This window comes from Polyergus mexicanus, unplaced genomic scaffold (assembly GCF_030449975.1).
Source record: "Polyergus mexicanus isolate NDT 795.1 unplaced genomic scaffold, iyPolMexi1.0 SCAF_25, whole genome shotgun sequence".
NCBI classification, from domain to species: Eukaryota; Metazoa; Arthropoda; class Insecta; order Hymenoptera; family Formicidae; genus Polyergus; species Polyergus mexicanus.
Genome location: NW_027223345.1, coordinates 4,422,311 through 4,449,345, shown reverse-complemented (window position 1 = coordinate 4,449,345; position 27,035 = coordinate 4,422,311). Strand labels below are relative to the sequence as shown.

General features: G+C 36.6%; 1 protein-coding gene across 1 annotated transcript in view; it reads left to right on the top strand.

Annotated features, from left to right (window-relative positions):
- Mesr6 (misexpression suppressor of ras 6) overlaps positions 1 to 27,035 on the top strand; it is a 570,073-nt gene that overhangs the window by 428,561 nt on the left and 114,477 nt on the right. The window contains exon 6 of the mRNA XM_070313825.1: positions 9,199 to 9,314. Within this exon, the coding sequence (XP_070169926.1) occupies positions 9,199 to 9,314 (116 nt within the window). The remainder of the gene's footprint in view (positions 1 to 9,198; positions 9,315 to 27,035) is intronic.

Here is a 27,035-nt window from a genome sequence, read left to right as displayed (position 1 = left end):
TACGTGGAATTATACGTCGGCTCGTAAATAAAGGCCGATATTGGTGAAATTGCATAAATATATTTCGCGACAAACATCACTACAGCGCCATGTATTTTTACCAGAGTATGACGTTACATTAAAGAGAAATGAACGGAGTTTACGGTGTAAGAGAGACAGGAATGGGAGCTGCGCGAAGGAATATTCAACTAGTAGATTGCGATATACAAATATTATGACAAGCACGATGCAAGAAAATGGCTTTCGTTCGAAAATGATTGCCATACGGGACTGGAGTCGAATAATCATGACAATAGCATGAAAGACGATGATTACTCAACCAAAGCCCACGTGGATCGGAATACCACCGTTGACACCTACGTTGGGCGAAAATAGATTTAACTAACGATGTTTGAAAGTGTGTGAAACTCTTCGAGTGATCTCGACTGATACTATCGGAGAGATAGGGAGAGATTGGAGAGAGGGAGGAATCGTTTTAAGATGTGAGAGCTGAGTAAACACTTATTCGCGCCTAAGCAAGTCTCTCTCTCTCTCTCTCTTAAGACTATTGGAAAATAAATGCAGTATCATGTATTTTCATAATATCTCGAAAGATAATATATGCGTGGTCTATCATAATTTCATATCAATGCCCATGTTGTTTTGCCATTGGTTCCGTAAAATAAATTAATATTTTTTTATCAAATAAATAGAATTATTTCTGTCTTATACTTGTAGTTAATATTGCTTAAAAGAGCGCAAAATATATGATGTCAAGTATTTGAATATTGAAGTTCCGTAGTATCTCGTCAGAGTTTATGCTAAATTGAATTCGATGTAACTTTGATAAATTTAATTTTTCATATCACAGAGACACGAAAAAAATGTACCTTGCCTCGTTTCGATTGTCACGTTTCCATTGTCGTGAATAAATATAGAAAGATCATTTTCGTGTGCCCGTGTCATGGAAATCTGAATTCATCGAAACATTATTGGTTTCAATCTCTTTCATAAAATGCGTAACATAAATATAAGAATACTATCCCACGATTGATCGCGTAATTTTAACATTTTATAAAAATTATAAAAAATTTGTAACATTTGATACATTTTTTTTTATTTATTCATTAAATCTCTACGAAATATATCGATTCGCTCTTTTATCTTTACAGTCATCGTTCAATATCGCTTTTTGTAAATCTCGTAATTTTTTAAAAATATTAATGAGAGAGAGAAGAACGCAGGAAAATAATTGCACGGTGTTATTCGTGGAATAATGATGAAATTCCGTCGCAATTAATCTCTCGCCATGCCACGATACGAATGGAAGCGGGATAAAGAGAGAGAGAGAGAGAGAGAGAGAGAGAGAGAGAGACGGGGGGCAAATCTCCGCGAGAAACGTGGAAACGTCGATACAGATTTCCGTGGAACTTGATCCCCGGTATCCTGGCATTTATTCCACTTGTCTTTCGAATCAGTCACGACGATCTTCGCGATCTTTCGTAGGTGCATAAATCAAGCGGAGAATATCCGTGGCCGTTCCGTCTTTCGCGGCGACCTTTCGATCGGGCTCGGGCCCTCGTTTGCGGAATTTATTGTCTTACGTCACACACAGAAGCGAGCGTGTGTACGACAAACAGCAGCGCGCGTTCGTTACGTCGACGAGTACCGGTTGAATTTTTTTTTTTTTTTTGTCGTCGCGATATGATCCGGCGCCGTCACGAAATCGTCGATGTCGTTAAATTGATGTTCTATTAAAATTCCGCGATATTCCCGCCTTACGGGCCGCTTGTCGTCTTGCCGCGGCGCAAAGGCGTGAGGTTAAGCGATGGACAGGGCGATAAGGCTAATGAGCTGTAACGATCCTTTCCCCGCTTTATTCTCCCTTCCCTTCCTTTTACCGCGGTTAACCTTTATCCGTGCGCGATTTTCAAAGCCCTTGTTAAACGCCGACTTTCTCCGCGCGAGAGAGCCTTGCCTAATTTCTTAGTGCCCGAGGATTGGACGAGCGTCCGCGTTTACGAGCGACAACATACGCGAATAATTGTTGCGCTTAAACCCTCGAGGTTCTCTTATAATTGCTTGCTCTTTATGCGCGTCTACCGTAATAAGGATTCATAGTGTATTAGGTAAAAGTTTCGCGTATGCGCATGCGACGACGCGAATAAACCCCCGGTTCTGCTTTGTATTTATAGAACATAATTATGGAGTTGGATAATATTTAATACGTGAATCGTAGAGTGTCGTTAAAGCCTTGTAATTTGTTATTTCTGGATGAACACGTTTACCATACGATTAAATAACTTCTTATTGCGAAAAGGATTAAAAGAAAAGTTCAACCGCCTTTTCAAGGCTATCGTATGTAAGGCTTTAGACAGCGATTTAACGGTTACGCGGAAGCACGTGAGATAATTATAGAATACTACATTAGCATATTAATGCTCTGCGTGGTTGTTGGTGTTTAAATTTATAATAATAAATTTTAGGACGGCCGTCCCCCTGTACGGCGGCAATGGGAAAACGGTAGAAATAATCACGTTCTTCCCGTCTTTCATTCCGCATCTCCCTCGCTCGTCGATGCCGTAAGATGAAATTCCAAGGCAGCTTATTCGCACGCAAACCCGCCTATTTATCCCACTCGCCATCGACCTACACGCGCTCAGAATGCACTCGCATAATATGATTATGCTAATGGCCAATACGGCCGAGGGAAGGCGGTATTAGAATATCCCCACATCGACAATAATTATCGGAAATGACCCATCGATCTTACTCAGCTTTAAGAGGCGCTCCCCCCCCCCCCCCTTCCCCCGTACATCGCTAACAGACGGATTTCGACTCGCACATTTTAGGATCCGTCTCATTCTTATCAATCTATATAAAAATTTCAATAATATTCTTACATATATAATTAGCGCATAGTTATTTTGACATAATATTGAATTTTATTAATATTAGTTTTAATTTTAGTAATTAATTTTAGATTTTTTTTTTCTTTCTTTTTTTTCTTCTGTATACATGACAGAATTACATATGATAGTATTTTTCATATACGACAGAATAAAATATATAACTAGAATTTATAAATGTGCAAAATTATTTTTATATCACTATTCTATTTATATACGTATATAATACGAATCTACGAATTTAATTAATTTTTTTATTTCTTGTCAAGTAATTAAAAATATGTATTATTTATATATATATTAGTGAAAATATTTTAAACCCATCTCTGATTGTTATTAAAGGCTCGAATTTTTTTAGAATAGATAAGCGAAAGGGCTTAAATGCTTAAGTGGCGATATTTTAAAATTTATTTGATAGATGGATATACCCCGAACACGCTTCTCTCGAACGGAAGTCGGATATGAGTGCCGCGCCCTTCGGGGAAGACCACCGTACTCGAGGTATTCGTTCCCCACGAAAATCATAACAGCGAATCGCGGTAATTACTTTATACGTCGCCAGTAGCCACGGAGAAAGAGAGAGAGAGAGAGCTGTTGCGTTTCCGTAAACTACAATTACTGTTAACTCAACAATGGACACGATAAGATTAGACCGAACCGCCGTTTTTGTTGCGCAACCGACCGTCGACTCAGCAATTACTACGCGCGCGGGTATACTTTTGGAAATAATCGGCTGCTTAGAGTGAAAGTAAACGTTTACAATACCACCAATTTCTTCGCGTCACTTTTCGTATCACGGACATCCGTCAGGCTGTAATTTACGCAGCGTGTATTTGCGTACGATACGTAGAACATGAGAATAGAATGTCCGCGGGCGGGCACACAATAGTCACCGTTTAAAAATATCGCAATGTATATAATAATTTAACGGGGACGCTTATTATCGCTAACAACGCGTTATTAACGTTTCGCGGTGCGTAATCCGGAGGAAGGAGGGACAGAGAGGGGCTATATTTGTGGAGTACGATCGCGAGTAAAAAAATAACGCGGGTGTATTTAGTTTCAATATTTGCCTAAGTATATTTTATCATATATATATATAAATATATATACACACGAGAGAGGAGACGGCTTCGTACGCGCGCGTTTACTCGGATGTAACTCGCAAAGACGCGTACCTTTTTCTCGCCCTGTTATGCGGCGCACGCTCCAAATCACTTCACATCTTTTAACGTACCGCGAGCGAATTTATGCGCGCATCCACTTTGGCGCCCACGTGCATACTGCGGCACGGCGGCGGACAGAAATATGAATACGCATTCGAGAAATCTCAGGCAGTTTCCGCTGCAGTCCGGACAGGTAGATATTACTCTGCTGTAAAATATAAACGACACTAGTAGGACAGCATGTGGATAAGGTCGATGGGACATTGAAAATTCGTGAATGATAAGAATCGCGTGAATAAGTATAATAAATTAATAGAAAAATTTTAGACTTCTGAATACTTTAATCAATAGTGATATTTTTATACATCTAAAAAAAGGAGTTAAATAAATCAATTTTTACCTGCTCTAATTTTTGTTCTAATTATTATATATTGTATATTTCATCTTTTTATTTATTAAAAAAAAAAGAAAAAAATGTCGAAAGATAATTTTATATCACAATGAGATTGTGTAAGCTACATTAAAACTAAATTAAAAGTAAATAAAAGAAAACATTGAGAATTTGGATAATCGGATTGTTGAATATGTTTATATTTTAAACTTTAGAAATAATTCCTGTAACGCTCGAGCTTCGATAAACACTGTCATATTTTCCATCGAATTAGCAACCGCGTTTTAAAGTAACATAAACTTCTTTACGATGCGAATAATATTCAAGATAAAGTAAATATGAAAACAATTTCATCGAAAAATTGTCCGAGGCTATAAACCTTTTTACGCCTATCGGTGCAGTTTCGCTTCGAATTGCGATGGTTTGTCTGCGAAAAAAATGCAAAAAGTGTGCGATTTACCGAATGATTATACGAGATCTGCGTGAGAGGCAGCTTCTACAAGTAATGATATAAGCAGTGAGGATTAAAGTTACAATCCGATTAGTTATCCGATTGCGTACACGCATTGCATCTGTTCTTGTTTCAGTTAATTAATATTGTAGCCTCTGTCATCGCTCCTTAATTGAACAGAAATCGAAAGAAACGATTACGAAATCAGATGGCACCGTCTTATCAGGCCGTATATATGCCGATAAATATCATATGCGATCGTGGGATCGCGCGTTTGGATTTAAAAAAAAAATCGAATTAACTGCTATTGTAACGATCGACGAAATTAAATATCGATATTGATTCGATGTAAATAGCCCGCGATATTTAATATAATATTAAACCAGCCCCGAGAAATTATTTTTCATACAAAATAGAGATTTGGGTTGATATTACGAGAGCACGTGTATCTGGGTATCCCGTACGATGAGTTCCTTTTTTTTTTTAATCTTTGATTTGCGCACCCTGAGCCGATTAAATTGATCGTTTATCGAGATCAGGATGTATACATTTAAGCGTTAGCGATAGCTTTGGATTAAACAGCGTGTTTTTGCGAAAGGTGCAGCTATCTTTGCGCAAAATCTCACGTTTCAATTACAACATCTGTAGTAATAATAATTACTAGAATCCTATTTCTTGTCTTCACCTGTCATAAACGTAATTATTAAAATCCATAAAATTACAGGCTTACCGTTCTTCCTCGTTTTTATAAACCGTATAGTTTCTTCTTTCTTACAAACACACATGGGTGTCTTCAAACAGCTTTAAAACTTGTTCTCTTTATTGTTACCTTTGATCGATTGCTATTAATAATGAGGGCAAAATTTTTTTATCGCTGTCCATACCATTCGATTCGTTAAAACATTTTTAAACGCTTCTTTATATGTATCGTCGTATCAAACACGTCGCGAGTTACGATAAAGCCTTTTAATTCCTCTAGCGCGAGAGAGGTGCTCAAAAATTGCATCGTCCATCATTTTTATCGGAATGTGGAATGTTTTCCGTGAAGGCGCAAGATGGGAAACCTGTCATGCGCTCTTCCGCGTGCACGAGGATGAGAGCGGAGGGATCGTAAATCGAGATGGCTGCTTCTGGTAGGTGAAATGAGGTATATGACAGCATCGGTAGGGAAATAGCTCGGGGAAAAATCATGACGGAAAAACAGTCTTAAGCTACTTGGTTTTCGATCTTATATCAATCTACAAATTTAATTTTACCTACAATTTATTCTATAATTTTATCTATATTTTTATAATTTTATCTATAATTTAATTTTATTTAATTTTATTATTATCATATATAATTTTGAAAGAAAATCACAGCACGTAAAAATAGAAAAAGATTACGCATATATTTTTGTAATAGGATTATTAATCTAATATTAGCGATTAATTGGATAATTCTTTAATAGAATTAGAGCACAATCGGATTAACAAAAATAATCATTTTCTAAGTATAATTCTATATAAATACCATATATAATTATACTATTATTTTTTAAGGAATCACGATTTTATAAAGAAGCATGCATATTATACATAAAACTTACGACTCTGTAGATGGACGAACTTGTCTTCAATTCTGAAATTATAAATGGATTTATCAATATCATATAATTCATATCATTAATGGCATTAAATGAATATAATTAATATCAAGAATTACAAGTAATTTGTAATTAAAAAGCATAAGCGGTATAATATATTTGTACAAGAAATTCGATAGACGTATCACAGTGAACGTAATATTATTAATTCCTCCAGAGGCTGTTTTGCCGGTACTCCCGATGACTTAGAAATATAGTAATGGTCGCCGATCGAGGGCGATAAATCACAGCCTTGACAAATGAGAATACAAGCTATGGCGACATTTTCTTTATGCTAATTCTTTGAGTAAATTGCGCGCATTCGCTATGATCCATTAACGGAAAACGGCAAAGGGCACTACTACGGGTAATATTGCGACAAGACGATAGGACGTGGGAGAACTCTGGCATGGAAGAATGTGTAATTGTTTTGAAAGAGACCGAGAGCTTCGTCGTCGTCAGATTCGTGTGGGATGTGTGAAAGGCGGCCTACTAGCCTGCCGACACCGAGCATAAACGATGAGGACAGGTTTCGTTTCTTTTGCCGTCCACATATCCGCCATTCCGACCTCTCTTTCTTCTAACGCGGTCTCGAGCGCAAAAACCGCCGGTTCGATAATGGATCGAACGAGCGATGCACGTAATTTTCGATTTATTTATTTATTAGCTAAAGTCGACTTTACGGCAATTGAAGCAAATATATTTATTAGAATATATAAGACAATATTATGTTTGGCAGAAAAATTTTGTGACAATTCATGGAAGCTCAAGATGTATATGTGTTTACTTTGTCTTCTAGTGAAATAATCCATAAAGCTTACGTTTCTTTTTTCTTTTTGTAATAAAATGTATTTTTATGTTGAAAACATCTTTAATCTCTCTCGTGAAAATTTTACATTTAATGTGAAGATACAAGTTTTTGAAATTCAAAATGGTTGGCAGCTGATAACATTGAATTGAATCGAGAGCGTAGTTGGCATACTTCTTATCACTCTAATCGAGAAATCTCAACGAGAATTTTATTCGGAAATATTCTTGAAAGCTAAATGAAAACCTCCGAGGTCAAAAGCGGAAAAGATAGATTCTCTCGTTAAAATTTCCTACGTATTCCTCCTCGCAATTCATTTGAAATCGATGAAACTTCACGTTGTGTGTATTTCTATAATTTTCAAATCCTTGCCGAAATCACGGAGATACTTCAGAAGGAATTTTCTATCATACCCCAGCATCTCCACCTCCGTGTCGATATATTCGCTACGCTGGAGCCATTCGAAAATTTTGAAACAAGATGTATCCATTCGCGAGAGGCAGTCGAGTGGAGGCATCAACAATAGGGATTATCAGCATTGGCTGAGCCGACTTCAGGTTGATATTGGTCTCTCGAGCCCCGACATATTGTAATCACGCGGATATATTGTACTCGCGCAATGCACGTTCGTCTACCCTCGGCACATCTCTCTCCTCATGCTATTCTATCCACCGATCTTTTCCTCCCCCTTCTCTCCTTCATCCCCGCAGGCGCACCCCCTTCTCGTCTCTTTCTTCGCGTTCGTCCATTTCCCCGGGCTCCTACCCGGCACGATCAATGCTCTTCTATCCTACCGATAACTCGATAATATTACACGCGAAAACCGCTTCCGACGTGCTCGCCCAGTCAGCGAGCCACTTGTGCGAGCAAATAACCAGTTATCGGAAAACCGATTTTATTTTCAAGGAGGTTCCGATTTTTTCTCTTCTTTTCTTTTCTTTCTTTTTTTTTTATTTTTATTTATCCGCGCTACTCGACTCTCCTCCTCCTTCTCGTTCCATCTCTCTAGTCTTTCTCTCCTCCTCCTTCTCTCCTCCTCCTTCTCTCCTCCTCCTTCTCTTTCCTCTCTCTGTTCTTTCTTAATTTTAATCTTGCTCTATGCCGTGTACAGTGAAGGAGGACAAGATTGGCACGATTAAGGTTTAACGACGCAATTCTCTTTCTAAACGAAACTTGCACGGCCTCCTTTTTGCTAATTCTTTAAATTTGTAGTTAATCCATAGTTTAAGTCTTTATTTCTATAAATGCGAAAAATATTGCAATGTTTCTCCACAAATGTAGCAAAATAATATTTTTCTATGCATATAATAATGATATTAAACATAATAGTTTGTATTAAAAAAAAATAATCTAAATTTTCGAAATATTTTTATATTCAAAGTAAAAATATTCACAGAATATTTCTATTGCATATACAATTGCGATTATATATTAATTACTTTTAAATTGATATGTATTGTACTTTATATGGAAAGAAATAGAAACATAATTTTGCGCAGATTATTGCACAATTATATATTTGTAATAGCTCTCTGCTCTCTCTCTCTCTCTCTCTCTCTTTGCTTATTATTCACAGAATATTATGCTCTAAGCAAAAATTTTTACTTATTTGTTAAATATATTTAGATGAATCAACTGCGTGGATAAATTTTTTTAGAGAAATAATACGAAAAAAGATAAAATTTAAATAAATTTACAAACTTATCTCCTATATAGAAATTGTAAGCGTTATATAGTTTGAAACTTTTCTCATACGCGCGCGCGCGTACACGCGCGCGCGCACACACACACACACACACACACACACACACACACACACACACACACACACACACACACATATATATATATATATTTGTATGTATTTTAGATTCTGAGAGAATCCATGATAGAAAGGAACCAGCAGCTCTCTGAATTGAAGAATCTTTTCGGCCATTTAGAAGAACATCGTTCTTTAAAAGATTACGACGGCCCGAAGGCATCACGGTGAGTTTGCATAATATTTTTTATAGAATGTACATGTGGAAAACCACGTGTAAAATTTATATATATATATATATACGATAGAGCGAAAATAAATGGACGCAATTAAAGTGCCTTGCGCTTCTTAATATATAAAAAGAATTGAATAAATTTATATTATATCCATATTTTTATCACAAAGATATATACGTAATATATTTTTAGCTTTTGTGGAAACCGTCTTTTGTAGTTATCCGAATCAAAATGTCAACGTGACATAGGAAAGGCATCAATCAATTGTACCGATTGAACATTGATTACGTATCCTCGGATGGTTGAGATTTAGCGCGATGACGCAATCCCTTTGTCGTTCTTGCTTTGTACTAACAATAAGATCTTTGCACTTCTCTCAATCTTTATCGCTGAATCAATTTCTTTCTCCTTCGATATATCGGATCTTCTGCGGAAAAAAAGAGCCGAGCATTTCAAACACAGTTTGCCTAATCGAAAAGACATTCTTTTCGAGACCGTACGTGCTTTTCTGATACACACACACACAGTTTTTTTTTTTTTTTTCCATAATTATTTAATATCAAAAATTTATGATGGAACTTAATCTATATGCTAGATCTGCTTGAATATTTTTTAGAACAATCTTTAATTATTTTAACAATTAATTTTTTATTATTCCAATAGACTCATATAAATGTTATTATTACAAACAAAAAAATTATAAAAAATATAATTATTAACATGATATTTTTCATCTTAAAATTGATTAGGTCTATGATTATAATTCTCAATACTTGAGAAAACAAATTATTCTATAATGATGATATTTTACAACGAGATTATACAACGAGTAAGTTTGATTCAGAATTACTGATGTCATCACCTGCTTTATTTACGATAATGTCGATTAATTGCGCTTGTGTATCACTATTAAGGCAGATGGTATAATCTCTATTATGCAATTGAAAATGCAATTGATTATCTGAAAGTACATTTAAACGTGTCTGACATTTGCATCAAATGTAGATCGTTGATAACTAAAGCTATTGACGGTAAAATGATAAAAAAAATTGCGATTCAAATTGTATGTTATTAATCATACAATTGTTAATTCTAATATTTTGCTTTCTCATATTTCGTAATGTAGCTACGTAGATATTTCAAAATGATTTTCCACGTATCCCTTTGGTTAAGATTATTTAACAAGACATCTATACAAGATTTAAATTGAGATGGATGAAATGTTTCGAAAAATTCAAAAGTAAGAGCAATGGGTGAGAATTTGAACTTTAATGAATTTTAATAAAATTTTGCAAGGATTTACGAATGAGAAAGAAAATTTTATTAACAATTTAAAGTAGTGATATTTTTTTACTTAACAAAGTTTATGCGAAAGTTAATGAAACGTTCTAAATGAAATATTCTGAACTGATAAAATACAATATTAACATGTCTACATCATCTTTGTATTGTTTATTATGTCTTTATAACGGTGAATGTCCTTCTTAAACATATGTATCGGTTTAATCTGGCTTCGATTACTTCCCTGTCGTGCGAAAGTTGTAACTACAAATAGGTTTATTACTACATACCGTTTGGAATGTCTTTAGTAACGCAGCGCCGCTTATGATCTGCAAGATTGTATGATAAGAACAATAGAGTTATAAAGCTGTCAAGCTAGAATTTATAACGAGATAACATAATAAATGTATTTATACATGATGCATTTTTGCAAATCACATTAGATTATTTGATTTATTATATATGTTATAAAATTCTCTGAATTCTTTGCTGCCACATTATTACTTTTAAGACACTGATACGTGTGTTTTATTTGCGGTACATTTTTAAAATAATCTCAAATATTAATATAAAATATTTACATGCGATATTTTATAGAAATCTTTGAAAGGATATAGGCATTACGATAATGATATTTATCTTAATACGACACAAATGGAATTCGCAGACTTTCTATTAACTATTAAGCGTCGAATTGTCACTCTCTCTCTGTCTCTCTCTCGAACGTTCGCATAAATCCCTTTATGAGCGTCGTGTCACGAATTCACGGCTTGTCGCCGATTTTATTGCATGGCGGATTGTAGTCGCGGCTTTTACGTCGCCTGGATAAAAATATCGAAACTTGCGGCATTCCGTCTGAAAGACCGATGCGGGGAGGGTGGCCCCGAGAGTGCGCAAGGTGCATAACGTACGGGCGGCGTGTCGAACGCGCGGCGTGCGCGCCCAGACGCATAGATGCGCGGTATAAATGCATATCTTCGTAACGTACAGACCGTTTCGAATTTAGCCTGCCGAAGTGCACGACGATGTTCTTTTAACTTAACGGGTTGAGCGGCTCTACAATGCGTGCCATAAAGTCGATACTGCGTTTCCGTACGAGTTCAGAATTTTATTAATAAACGAGTAAAACGAGATTCTGTGGAGGAAGAAATTTTTAACGCGAGTGAAAAAAGAAAAAAGAAAAATGTAGATTATAAAATCAGATATATTATCGTCTAGAAAGTGTTTTAGTCGCTTTTACTTATCGCAACTGCAGAGAGCGCGAATCGATCGATTATTATCGTTTCTTTTCGCGACGCATATTGCGTTGAAAAATGTGAGAGACTTCTTTTTCGCATGCGCACTTTAATATCAGACGATAAATTTAGAAACCCGCGTGACTTAAAGCCATATTTCGATGCGGCGATAATTGTCGCGGATTATAGTCCTCTAAATCAGCCATACATCTTTACACGTTCTCTACCTTTAGTTTGCCCCTTTCGCCCACTTAACGCCGGCATCTCTTTCCCTTCTCTCGACAATCGCGTGATCGTTTGTCGTAAATAACAATTAAACGAAACTCCGGGTACGGATTAATGAATTGAAACTCGCCCTCATTTCCTACGTCTACTTTTCCTACCTTTTGGCCACTGATGAATTAACCGTGGTCGTATAATGATCGATAATTAAATGACCGATTCACGAGAATTTCGTCTGGTCTTCTTCCGGAATTTTTTTCTAGATTTTATATGAGTGGTGCATTTTTTTTTTTTTTTAATTTACATCTTTGTTATCTCTTCTAAATGATAATATTAGAATAAGAGATTTTAATCCACTATATAAAATATATAATGATCGAATAATCATTATTATTGATGGAAAGATTAATCATAGATTTCAGAATAATATTAATGCTGGCGAACAAGGATATAAGAAAAATTTGATTGAAAATATGATTGATTGTCTTAACATGCCAATTCGTATCGATAATAAATCTTGCCTTGCAATTCCCGACAATGCTGATAAACTTGCGATAATCGGCGGGGAGCGATAAATTCCTTCTGAATCGGGCAATCGGATGCAGGTGTATTACAGGTGCAATACCTGTCGTCGGGGCACAACACGGGGCAGGTGATCGCCGACAGAATCATCCCTTTGATCTAGAATCGATCTTGATGAACTCTCTACCCTTGATATAATATTACGCGTAATACATTGGCGTCAAAGTTCCATGTTCCCTTTTATTACATATTTACAGATAGCATCGTTATCGTTTTATTCCGAGTGCGAACGTGACGGAGATCTTACAACGTTCTCATGATATCGATAAACGACGATTGAAGCGATTATTTTATCTGCGACAGAAAACGTTAATTTATACGTAGAAAACAGGTAACAGAAAGATTGCATAATTATAATATATGTCTTTCTTCGATAAAAAATATTTAATTATATATAATTTTTACATTGTTCATTATCGAACATTTGAATATGAAATATGTCGAAAATATATACGAAGAGACATGTGCGTAATTTTGGATATCGCCCAGTCTGACAATCCCGCGAAATAATGTGCGTACGCGTGTTTCCCACTCATCCGTTATTGAAGCTCCACTCACATTCTTCCATCTCTTTCAATTCTCGTAATACGGTCGCAGCAATTTTTTCCTCGTCTTTCTCACACATCGGGGATATGCGAGTACGACGCGGGTGTAACGAATTCTACCTTCAATACAATTGACGATTAACTCCTAATTAAGAATCCGTATCGCTTTTTATCATCGATTCTTCTAACATACATAGCGAGCCGACTCCGAGGAATTTATTCACATCCGCTGAGGCTTAGCGTTAGGGGCGATGTATAGTAGCGGTACATATAGTAGTCTGTGTCGGTGTGATAAAAATCAATTCCATTTCCTCGCACCGAAGTTCTTTAAAACGATTTCCATCGCGGAGGAAATGAGCGTGTGTTGTTACCGTTCTTTATCCGGGAGATTAATTTTAGCTACGAGCGATACACACACGAACGGACGGCGGGATGCCCCGTAGGACGAGAACTCGTCCTATGCATTGTACGTAGAAATCCGTTGCCCGTGAAACAATCATTATTCTCGGCAGATCGTCTACGTTATTGAGCAAGAACGGGACTTCCGTCGGGGAATCAGATACCCAACTCGCATGTGCAACGTGGCCAAAAGAGATGAGCGTACCTAGGAATCTACCTATCCTGTTCGCGTACCTGCTCGCCTGCCTACCTGCCTACCTATCCTACCTATCCTACCTGCGATTCTCCGCGTGCATCCGTGTAGGAAGCGTCTGTGCACAGATTACAAAATGGATATTGGCTGCACGAGCTGCATTCTCTATGATCTGTGCCGTAGTTCGGATGGACCGGGTTTAAGGGTACGTCCACAACGACTCGAGCGATTTTTAAATCGAGTTGTCGTGTAGCGCGAGTCGAAATTAAAAGTGAAAATGCGCGACTGCTAAAGCGCGAGTCTTTTTACAAAATATCAATGATTTTTGTATGTCTCTTTTCGTTTCTCATTCTCGCTAATTAAGGCTATCTCCGCGCAACGGCTCCAACGATTTCTAAATTGAGCTATCGTATCGCGCAAGCCGAAATTAAACGTGCGATTGCTTAATATATTTTTATTTTTAAATAAATCGTTCGCACATGATTGAAGAAAGAGCGAATAAGGCATATCGTATATTGATGTATAACGAGACAATATTCTCTTTATGAGAAGATATGTTTTACGTATCGGATAGCGTTTATCGCGTGTACGTAGCTTACTACCGGAATCGGCCGACACGTGTGAGTTCTATCGAAAACTAGTAGAAGGAGAACCCATGGAAATTGGCAATTATCGCAACCCATAACTAAGGGTCTTAGCCATGCGCGTTCTATCGAGACATAAGGTCTGCATGCACGTCGGTGTCGGAGGTCAGAGTGCAGGATCATTACGCAATAATTAGAAATTAAAAATCGTAAGCTCCGCGATGTCCGCATCTATCCCCCTCGCATTAGCCGTCTCTATCGGGCGCGTTTTCTCTCCGGTATTAGAGATTCTCCTTCATCCTCCTTATCCGGTACACCCCTGCATCATGGTTAATTCGTTGCACTTAAGCGTATCGTCAGCTGGCGAATTGCATTTCTCCCAACGATGTCTCGATACGACGGGTTAATGAACCTGGCGCCTGTTCCGTCCCTTCCCGTCCCCGGGTTTCCTTTACCTTGCAAAACGTCGAAGAAGAGAGATAGGAACATTGAATTGCCGCTAGAGAATTGTATGCGCATAGCGTACGGCGGCCGGTAAACATCGCTCGAGGAACTGACCTTCTCCTCTTCTCGTCGAGCCTTATTACACTCCGGTTTAGCCCCTTATGGCGTAATGCGCGGCCGAGAGTGCGAGATCGATGGCTTTCAACAGTTTCTAATAAATCTGCATCTCACATCCGCAATTATTCGCTACTTGTCGATCCTAGCGCCATAAATCACATTCAACTCCGTAAATATATTTGGCTTATTCTATCTACTTCTGTTAAGTAAATTCCAATACCTTTCAAATATTAAAATTACAAATAATTGAATACAGATTCGCAGAAAAATATAAGTTATTATTATGCTGCATTTTACGAAACCTTGCATTAATTATAAAGAATTAGACAAAATTTTACAGATATTTATGTTATTATTTAATTAAACAGGCTTTTAACTTTGGCTTTAACTCCGTTAGAGAGATAAAAAATCTGGAATCTACGATTGGCTTTTTCATTTCTAAATAACAGACTAGGGTATATGAAAATTGTTTAATTCTACAAATTCGTTAAAACAGACAGACACGAATGTGATTAGCGTGCTATAGGCTTTCGCCGAAGCAAGGCGTTAATCTCGACGATGATCTTTCTCAGTAGTCTTCAGAAGTAGTAAACAATTTTATGATTTATTCTAAAAATGCCCATGAAATTGGAAACCATGCGCATGCTGACGCATTTTCTTTTACGATCGTGCGCGAAGCGACCGGGTATGAAAGGGGCTCGCAAGTTGTAGCGGTATCTATTTGTCCGTGACGTGGTTTTCATATTGGAAAGAAGGTACTCCTCTTTGCTCGAAGGAGTAACGCCCAGGAAACTGGTTTCTACCTTCGCCTTCTCCTCGTTCCTAGATCTTACGTCGGACCTTTCTCCATCCTCGCCATAAGGAACGTCTCTGGGTTTTACGAGTTTCTAATGAGAATGTGTTGCGTCAGCGTGCAGTGGCAACCGCGTAAACAACACATATTCTCCTTGATGCGTTACACGCACCGGGATAAGAGGCACCAAGGTATTTCTGCCTCTTCGACAGATGGAGGACGCGCACCAAGAGTGCCTTTTCCAGCTCCTTCAAGATTCCGTTAAAGGCCTCTGAGCCGAATTCCGTCGACTTGTGATCAACAGAAATGGTAAATTTCCTCGTAACGTCGCTCTTGTCAAAATGACTTATGTTAATTGAGCAAGTTCTGCGAAATACTCGTAGTAGTATAAAAAAATTGCTTAAAATCATATTCACAGATGTAAGAAATATATTATCGCTAATATAGAGTCTACTTAGTTTTTAATTAATTTGTTTGATTTTTCTATTGTTGATGGCTAGGATGTAAATGGTCCGCGCGTATGGCGAAAAATTAGAGGAAAGATTTTATCGACTTCAACGCGATGTATCAGTTTCCACTGTATTAATTAGCTTCGCGATTACATGACAGCGGTTAATTTAATAATACGTTTCGGTTCGCTTCCAACTTCCACGTCGGTTTCAATTTGAACAACTAACTTTTTCGCTCGTAAATCAGATATACCGATGTTGCAGGTGCACGCCTACATATTCCGCAATATCGCGATGGAAGATCTTTTTGAAAATTCTGTTCCTTATTTAATTCAAATATCAGTTATGCAATTATTATGTCTTCACGTGGATATATATATATATATATATACATACAGATTAATGATATTCATTGTACGTTGCTTTTCATTTAATCAATATTAAATGACTGAGATATATCTTATAAATTTAAATACAATTATGAGTTTTAGACTCATTAAAGATGATTATATATATTTTTTATTTTAATATATTTCAATTTAATTATAATAACATATTTTTGATATTAAATTCAATTACTACACATTGCTAAATAAAATTATATCTTCGAATACAAGATATTTTCAGTTCACTGAAAGTATTTTAACACACACATAAACTACATTATTGATTGAAAATTAAATATTTATTATTTTGCGTGTATATTTAATGAGAAAAACAGCACGTGTATATTGAATATATTTATTAAATATATATATATATATATATATATATATATTATATTTATTATATTTATTATTGACAAATGTAACTCTCTAATATTTTTATCATTACCAAAATCGTTAACGATTAACTTGCCTCACTAAAGGTATGTATCTTGATCTGGCATATGTTTGTCCCGAGAATCAATATTTGAATAAATGAATACGATAACGCAAGGATAACCATAAAATACGAGGAATGTATATGTACAACGTCCATATGTATGAACGGCAGGTATCGCAACATCTGCATCACGTCACAAAATAACGATTCGATTACCGCTAATATACGAAAATGGCATAAGTACAGACTGCACTCTCGGAATCGAAATGTAACGCAATTTCAATCAATTATAATCGTCGGCCCTTTATCCGCCTGCCGCGTCTTGTACGATCATTCGATTAAAATTACACAAAAACATTACTCGGATCGATTGGCAGATGTGCAGTAGGAACGAATGCATTTCGAATGCATGAGCGATCCAAGGCGTGTTTGTCTTCTCGTAGGATGCATTCAGGCGCATACCGATGTTACCATAATAATTGATCCACGGATAGGATCAGTATCAATACCATGCAAAGTCATTTCGGATGATTGGCCATCATCGACATAACGGAAGAAATTTTTTTTCTTCCGTCTCTTATATCTAAGAACATCAAATACCAATCGATAACTGATGATGTGATATTCACACCGTGAAAATTCTTATAAATTAGGATAAATGTATTAAAATGAAAACCGTTGCAGAATTCTTTTTTATATATATATATATATATATATATATATATATATATATATTATATTATTTTAAAAACAATAATCAGAAAATGATAATTGTTTATCATTTAATTAAAGTACGCGATACAGATCTCTATGCCAGTGCTTGTTGGATATCGTATTTATTTATCTGATAATACTTTTTTTTTTAAATTATTGTTTATATTTAAATAAAATTATCTCGAATAATCTTTGAAATTTTTTATTCGATTAATGATGCATATGATTTCGATAATATAAATATGACTAAAAGAATATCTCAGGTGAAAAAAGAAATTATACTGATTTTGAATAAAAATGTAATATTTATAATAATAAATCTTAATAAATTCATAACGAAACTTGACAAAAAGTTATGAGATACAGCTCTGTAAATTCACATTTTTTCCAAATACGAAAAATGTTTTCAATCTGCAAAGCTTTTTGCTTGATATGGAAAAGTGTCTCGATCTTCCGACCAAATTATAAATCATCTTAATCTGATAAATTGCAGATATCGGATCGTTCTTATATCGTCACTCTGTTTCCGTTTCTTCCCTTCTCTTGTATCAATTTTATCTTCAATTAATTCTTCTTTTAATCGAGTCCATTCCGTACACAGAATGCGCCATATAAATGCTTCCTGTTTACCAATCGTACGAGACTATGAATAATATTAATATATATATATATATATATATATATATATATATATATATATATATATATACTGTCGCATACACAGTGCATTTAAAGCAAAACTGCATTAATTATGAGAGCCTGTTCTCCGATATCATTTCAATTAAATGGGCGCCTTGCAGGATCCATGTCAAAAGGGATTCACTATCGGGCTGAATTATAATACTTATACCTACGTCTCAAACAAATTAATTTGTGGGCTATTCTATAATTGTTGAAAAAAGAAATACACTTATTTATCCTAATTTTAAATTACTTTTATTGTAATATTCTATATAAGATTAAAAAAGATAATATTTTATTAGATAAAAAAATATTTTGATTTTTGGAATATTTTTATATATTTAATTTATATTATATTACCAATTGAAAAAATATTACAACACATATTTGCTTCGAAGATACTTTATAAAATATGTGTTCTTTTCTAAATATGTCTAAATTAATTTACTTAATCGCTCTATGCGACACATTATATGTAGTCTTTGAAATGGAAAATGAAAGAGTCGGCAAATACATTACATATTATCCGTACATTAAGACCTCCCAAGCTGGCAAAGTCAAAATATTACATCGCGGATAATATATGTATGAATCGCGCGAGGAGATTCAAAGACGCATTACACGAGATAGTTTAACACCTTACTGTGCTCATTCCTGTCATTCTGATCCCGCATTTTATGAGGCTTCGTATTCCATTTTTCTCAACATTTCTCGCTTGACGTATACCAGATTATTAACAGGATGATGTCAAAGCGCGTATAATATATGCGTCCTCGATATGCGCAATCCGCATCTGTAAATGCAATGCGGACCGAGGTATTCGGAGCTGATTTCGATTAATCAAATATCACTGGAAATCTCCGTGCAGTGCAAATCCAATATTATTCTCGTTTTACCGTATAATCCTCGAGTGTTTTGATCATGTATGATGTGTGCAAATTTATCTCTTTTTATATTTCCTTGATTGTCTGACCAGAGATACTTATTACATGGCCGTAACATAGGCATCAATATATGTACAGTATAATGCAATTTGATAATCCACACAATATTTATACATTTTTCTTACCGCATTTATTTTATTTTTTTTTTTTTTTATCATCAACATAGAAATTGTTTCTCGAGCAGTCAGTTTTATTCACATATTTTTATAATAATTTCAAAAATTAATATGTACATAATTATTGATGTAATTATCGGTGATAATTTTTTTAACATCTGATAGTAATTACGTTAATTGAAAGAAACATCCGAGATATAAAGTACCGCTTTATATAACAATATTCGACATTGTCAACCAATATCGTAAATGGCTGCTGCTATCCTAAAACTACTACTCGACGAAAAGGGGGATAAATCCAATTTGCATATGTCTGATAAGAACAGAAAAGAAAAGAAAGTGCCATTATTATTTGTTATTTTCCGCATATATTCCAACAGATTTTTCTTGCCGGCGTAATCGCACACTTACAACGCGGAACGCGAACAACGATATTAGGTCTCCAGACGTTCGCGAAACAATAATTTCACAAGTGTGCTTGAAAATAGAAGGAAATTTAGTTTTAAGCCGATCATGACAAATTAAATTCATTCAAATAGTAGAAACGGTTGCGCTCTAGATTGCTCGCTCGGGCCAAGTCGGAAGACTAATGGAAAAATATGATTGTCGATATATCTGATATAATTATAAATGTTTAACGAATGCGATACACCATGCGAGTTTTATCTTATCGCGCGAATTAATATACAAGTTTATACGAGCACGACGATTATCAAAACACGAAGAGCTGCATAATTAAACATGCGTTCAATATATTATGCGAGTAGTATCGCGAAATAAGTTTTGCACGCGATTAATATAACGAATAGGGAAACAAATGTGCGAAAATGAATTTAGTCGATAAAGCCAGTAATTCGATGTTTTGTAGCCGGATGGTCATATATATATATATATTTTTTTTTTTCGCTATAAAAAAATTAGTAAATGATATGAAATCTGATTTTATATCCGTTTATATGTGTGTCGAGATTGACAATTGAAATAATTTAAAATCAATCTCATTCGTGCAATTGGTTGTAATTTAATTTTACTTATTGCCAGGAAATTTTTAACTTGGGAAGACATTTTACGCAAATTATCCTAATCGCACTTAAGCCCGATTAAAACTGTGACTGTAGAAATAGACGACTGTAAAGACGAAACTGATGTCGCGTTCCCCTTACGATTCATTGATTCGAAAAAAAAAGCTCAAAAGTCGTGCTCACGGAAATAGCTCGCTCGATGTCGAAGTTGCAAGTCGATACATCGGACCTAGACAGCCATGAATTCCAATACAGACGTCACAAGGATGGTTCGCCATTTACGAGGAGAATTCTCTGCCCGTAGTCGGGCAAAAAAACCACGAGAGCGCGACGGTGATAGGTTCGGCGCCTCCGGTCGTCGCGAATCCCGCGGATATAACTTCCTATTACCGAGCGATGAAACAGAGGGGGAGGAGGTGATTGCCGCGTAGAGAGGGTGGCACGACGGCGGGGGTCGACGGGGTCGTTCGTTCGAGCTCGAAAGGGTGTCTCGTGTGCCAAAAGAGAGGCGTGCATTAGGAGATTGTGTTCGACAGTTGTTTACGACTATCACCTAACCGCCGTCGTCGTCGTCCTCCTCCTCGTCTCGCCGCCCTTTGTGCCGGCGTCTATCTACGTACGGAGATCTCGGGTGCTCTTTATCTGGCCTTCTCTCGGTTTATCTGCGAAATCTTGCCGCCCGCCCCTTCGGCGAGCGTTGCATCGAGAAACGGCAAAGGCGCGCGTATTTACGTCGTTGCGCTCGCATAACTCCAGCAAAACCGACAAACTGACAAATCTTTCTTCTTGTCTCTGCCTCCCCCGCTCTCCGGGTCTTACCCTCCTCCACTTTTCTCGCAATCTCGATGAAGTACTTCAAGGATCGTCTCCCAATCGTTCAATCCCCTCGCGCGTCGTCTGCGATTTCGGGATGAGTACGCGAGCGAACGTTTAGACTTGGCCGCAATTCCTTTATCCGCGACATTGAATACATTAATCTCTCTTTTGCTCCTTCAAAAGTGATTATTATATCGAACAAACATCGTTCGATATCATTTTTTTTTTCTCTATGCAAAATCGATTAAATGAATGTGTGAAATCTTGACATCTGTCAACAATAGATACAATAAAATCTCATCCAATATGTAGGGTATAAAAAAAAAACCGTTCAATATTTATATAGTAGATAGGAGACACATACGATTGACTTACTGGCTTCTACTTTCTGTCGTATGCGACGTGGGAAGAAGATAATCTATCTAAATGTTTTGACTAAGATTTTTTTACTCGGTATGTGTTCTATTTACCATATAAATATTGAATGTGTTTTTTTTTTTACAGCCTGTATAACACATTCATATAGAAATGGACGATATTTTGCAGAAGAAGCTATTATCTATGGACGTGTATCGTATACATACGTGATGAGGAAATCTAATGGTACCCATAAGCAATAAATTTTATTCTTATTGAACTCTTTATTTAGTTGGATTATACGTCGCACATACGTGTATTTATCGTAAAATGATACCGCGTGCATATTCATATCGGAAGTCAGACCGCATATCTATCTAAGAACGTCGAGTTTTCGCTGAAGCCACTAGTCACGACCAGTTCTAAAGTTGCGCGTTTTATAAACGGAGCTTTCTATTGCGGTGAGTATATGCATAGCGTGTCTATATCTTCGAAGAAATTGTCTAATCCGTTAAAGTCGCTATCGTCATCAATTTCTGCGGATAAAACCCGTTCGCTTCTTAGAAGCGACGATCCGTACACCCGTCTGCGAAAATCCCTAGTTTCGCTCGATCTATTAATAACGCGGACCGTCAAACGAGTCGTGCACATTCGCTTGACGGGAAAAAATTTGTATTTCGTACGACGATCGTTCTTATACGCGGACCGATCGAGTTTACGATTCACGCGGGTTGATATTGCTCTTGTTTTTAATATTTTTCCCATCTTTTATCGCTTGCGTCGATGCAACGCGCGATAAATTACTAGCGACGCGTTAAGAATTATCTTAATTGCCGATATGCGGAATATGCAATCAACTCCAAACATGCGCGATGTTTCCAGTTAAATGAAAGAAAGCCGCGAATACATATATCATATATTGTACAAGAGACGTCGATTCGAATGAAAAATTTTCTTTAAGCGAGATATGTTAATTGCTACTTCAAGCCTAGCAATAAAATTATATATTTTATGAAATTTCCATCGAGTATAGTCGATTTCTTTTTTGTACATATGACAATATTATACGAAGAACTTTTCAAAAATCTACCATCAAGACACATATAAAAAATTTATGTTTTCTGGATTTACGAGTCTTATTATTGTATATTTTTATCTCAATATATCATCGATGTATACGGGCGCCATGCCTTCGGACGAGTATAAGAACGAAATATTTCGCAAAGTTCGCTAAAGTGCACAGACGCATTTTCTCTGTGCGCGGAAAAAGAAAAGAGAAGCTTTCTCCGCGAGAGGAGGAGCCATCCAAGTCGGATATCGACGAGGCAGATGAGCTACCAATAACTCAATGTGCGCTTATAAACTGATCAGACTTCCAACCACCCTTCCCCCCCATCGGCGTGGAGCCCCGGCAAGACCTTCGATTCGACCCGGTTCCAATAGCTTCGAGTTCGTCTTACGCCCTTCCACGACGTATTACTCGCAACTGCTTCGCCGGAGAGTGAAATGCAAGCGAATTTACCGCACGATTTAACAGCCCCCACCGACCTACGCGAGTATATTCATCTACCTTCTCTCGCGTAGCCTGCAGACAGGTACGAGAAGGAGACGTGAATATTGAGAGAACTGGAATTCCTCGTAACTCGAGGCTAACCGAGTTTGTTGTGCGCGTTTCGACGCGCGTGTGTACGCAACAACCTGCGATTCAATCGGATTCGTTCAGATTCCATTGTGTACCTGCTGTCCCCGACTTGCGCTGTCCCCGGTATTGTGCTTGATTTTTCTCGAGTTTTTCAATTATTTTCAGCGAGACCGCGCTCTCGCTCGGGCGGGGGACATCGAGCGGAACGCATCGTCGAAAAACCCTTTCGCGTACGCGAGGGCAACGCGTGTGCTCGAGAGCGATATTATGGTAAGCTCTCATGCCTGGGTTTATTGAATCGTAGATCAAACGTTGCATTTTTCCACGAATATATATTGTATATACGTAGAGATATTACCATTATTAGAGTAGAAAGAAATTTTAAAATGAATATCGTGGATTTTATAGCATGATTATAATAATCGATATAATATAATATAATTATTTATTGAACAAAAAATTTGAAAAAAATGATTATTTAAAATATACAAAATTCTCAAAAATCTAATGGAAAAATAAATTATATAGATAAAATTATTTTTATTAATATTGAATTATATCATGATTTAAAAATATGTTGTTATTAAACATTAAGATTCTTGCAGCATTCTTCGGACATGTAAAGCTTATTCCGAAACAAATATAACAGATAGTGCCTGTAATATGGTAATATCTCTGCAGCTTTGTAAGATGGCATTCGCATTCAGGGGTAAAGAATCCTTATACACGGGGATGTAGATCCAGTTGCATGCTTACGGGCGCACAAACACCTATACTTTCAAGCAAGGGGAAGACTATCGATCTCTCATCGAAACATGGTCCGCATCGAATCTCGTTTACCGAGGGATTTCGCGAGGACCAGTAAAATCGAAGCGGTAAATTTAAGGATTTTCTTCCACGAGGAATAAATTTATTTCCAAGATTCCTCGCGCTCTGATTTCTCGCATTTCGATAAGGAGAATAGAAGTGAAAAAACGGCAAAGAAATCACAACAAGGCGAATCATCGATCTTTTTGCCGAGACGAAATATTATCAACAGAGTTATTCGAATAATCTGAAAATGATTTGTACCGTCACCTGTGTTCTATTTAACTGAATATTATAATTCTTCTCCTTTATTGTTCTATTCAATATCGTCTCTTTCATCCATCTTCGCATATCCTGTGCATTAGAGACGCGTATTAAATGAGGTTTCACGCGTACAGCGCACGTATATGCATTCGTACGCAATAGATGTCGTCGTTCAATTACCTTTCTTATGTAGATAAACCTTATTACGTGTAAAGTACATTTCTTAAGTCGACCGCAAACTGCCTTCTGTTTTAATAAGTTGCAAGATTGTACATAATTGATGCGTTTCATCGATCGTTAGGACTGAATCTTATCTTAGAAATATCTTTTGTGTGTGTGTGTGTGTGTGTATGTGTGTAGGACACATTATATATTTTATAAAATAAAAAGAACAGAAGATTGTTTCCTTCTCGCATATTACGTGAAAAAAATATCTACTAGACAAATCATCGACGCGATATACGTTCGATTATTTCCATTGAATCGAATAATGTGCACATACCTTTCGCAGTATTTTATATGAAACATCTCGCGCTCACAGAAATACGATCGTACTTATATTCTCTTTTAAAAGTAGAACAAAAGATTCTTTTGTTCTCTCTCTCTCTCTCTTCTGTCACACAAGAATATACAATTTTATTTCTAAAAAAGTTGCAGATTGTAACCCATTATTATGTTGTAAATTTTACAAGCTTTTAAATATGTTTATCCCGTTTTGTTAATTTTTATTGTATTACCATAAATGTCATTTTCTCAAGAACGAAATAAATTTCCCACTTGCATTCTTTTATGCCACCCACCCAGCCATTATATGCGGTCATTGTGCGGCCCTTTTAGGACCCATCTACCACGCATCACGGACCAGCAGATGTTTGCCTTTTAATGTATGCATATATGTCAACATGTCTATCGCCCGCGCGTATTTCTCGATGCGTACCGTAATATAAAACGATTAAGAGAATGAGTCGGTTATATCTCTCGTGCATCGAGGTTTGAATTGTTCGAATACGCTCACGTATAAAATGTCCATAATTTTAAACTTCTTAAAATTCTCAAAATTGCCATTCAAAATTCTTTAATCTTTGATCTTTAAATCTGTTTTCCTAAATTTATTGACGTAATTTTATTTTTATACACATCTATTCCATCTATAATGCAACATATACTCGTAGTTTCTTATTCATCTTAACTGTACGAATTATCATTATGTACGTCACGTTTTTAAATAATGTGATTTTTTTTTTTTTTAGTAGCATTAAAATTATTTTACGTAGTAGAAAAATAGAATTATTCAATAACAATTTATATGTAAGGAATCGTGTCGTTTTATTTTCTTTTCTCTTGAAAAGGGGGCATCACGCGCGGGATTAATTAATTGCCGACATTTCCGAACTCGAGATATGCCTTTCGATCACCTGCCTCGCTCACCTCTTTCGTTCGGTCCATGTTTTTCAAGCGCGCGAATCTCCCGGTGGGGTCGTTGTGCCAGAATGGAAGAGTTCAATTCCGTATGCAAATGCGTCCCTCTCTCACGACATCTCGCGCGCACCAGGAACCCCCGTTGTGGCGACCGACTTGGGAATTTGAAAAGCCACCACCTGAGAACGTGTCAATCGGCCGACATAATTCGATTTGAATAATGAGCGGAGGTCCCCTATGCAAATCGCGTCCATTATGGCGAGTCTAACGCGCGTGTAACGGTTTTACGTTTCTCGACGTTATTGCGGGCAACTGGAAAAGATATTCCGTCGAGATTGAATTCTTGCCAGACGCCGAGAATGTCGCCAATTTCGACTCATGCGAATCGGTCGTTATCGAAATGTAAAATTCCTAAGTTACAGTAACTGATATATATTATTTTTTGACATTTTTTTTATAGAATTCGTAAATTTTTTTGAATCGAGATTAACAAGAATAATGAAAACATTAAAATGTGACACGTTATCTTATTTTGACATTTTAAAAGTTAATAAAATTTTATTATTAAACAATATTGTGCGATTGATACATTGCCACATGTTAGATCAATTTTCATCAACAATTTAGATAATTGACAATGCAGTTTCATTAGGCGATGCCATTCGCTATTTAGGCACATACGATTATAAATTTTCAATTAAAAATTTAATACTCGTTTATTTTATGTTTTCATACGAATGCATTCACATCGTTTATACAAGAGGGAGAGAAAGAGATATCAGTTTTTAGAATATTATATTTATATAGATGTTCTTGTCCAAAATAAACGAGATACATCACGTTTTCACGTTTGCCGCAAGCATAGTTTGACGTTTCTCACGCGTGAAACGAATTTCCGCCGTAGTGCCGTCAACTTTCCCGCCAAAACGCAGAGAATTTTACTCGCGGATTACGCATTCAATCATCGCCGTGGCGAGCTAGTGCCACGACGATGGTGCATATGGTGCCCCATACCATCGAAATTTCCGAGTATTTCGCCAACACGGGCATGCGACGATAATTCCGCGTGCGTACCTCTCAAGTTTCTGAAAGGAAAATACTTTCTCGCGTGCGGAGCACCGTGGCGACGCGTCACACAATTGCCTCTGATGAATGCCCGTATACATTTACATAGCAAATGCAGTACGCAGAGACGTAATGGTCCACGAAAGAAATTGGCTTGCCTGAATAGCGCGGAAAATTTATCGCTTGTTAGTATAAA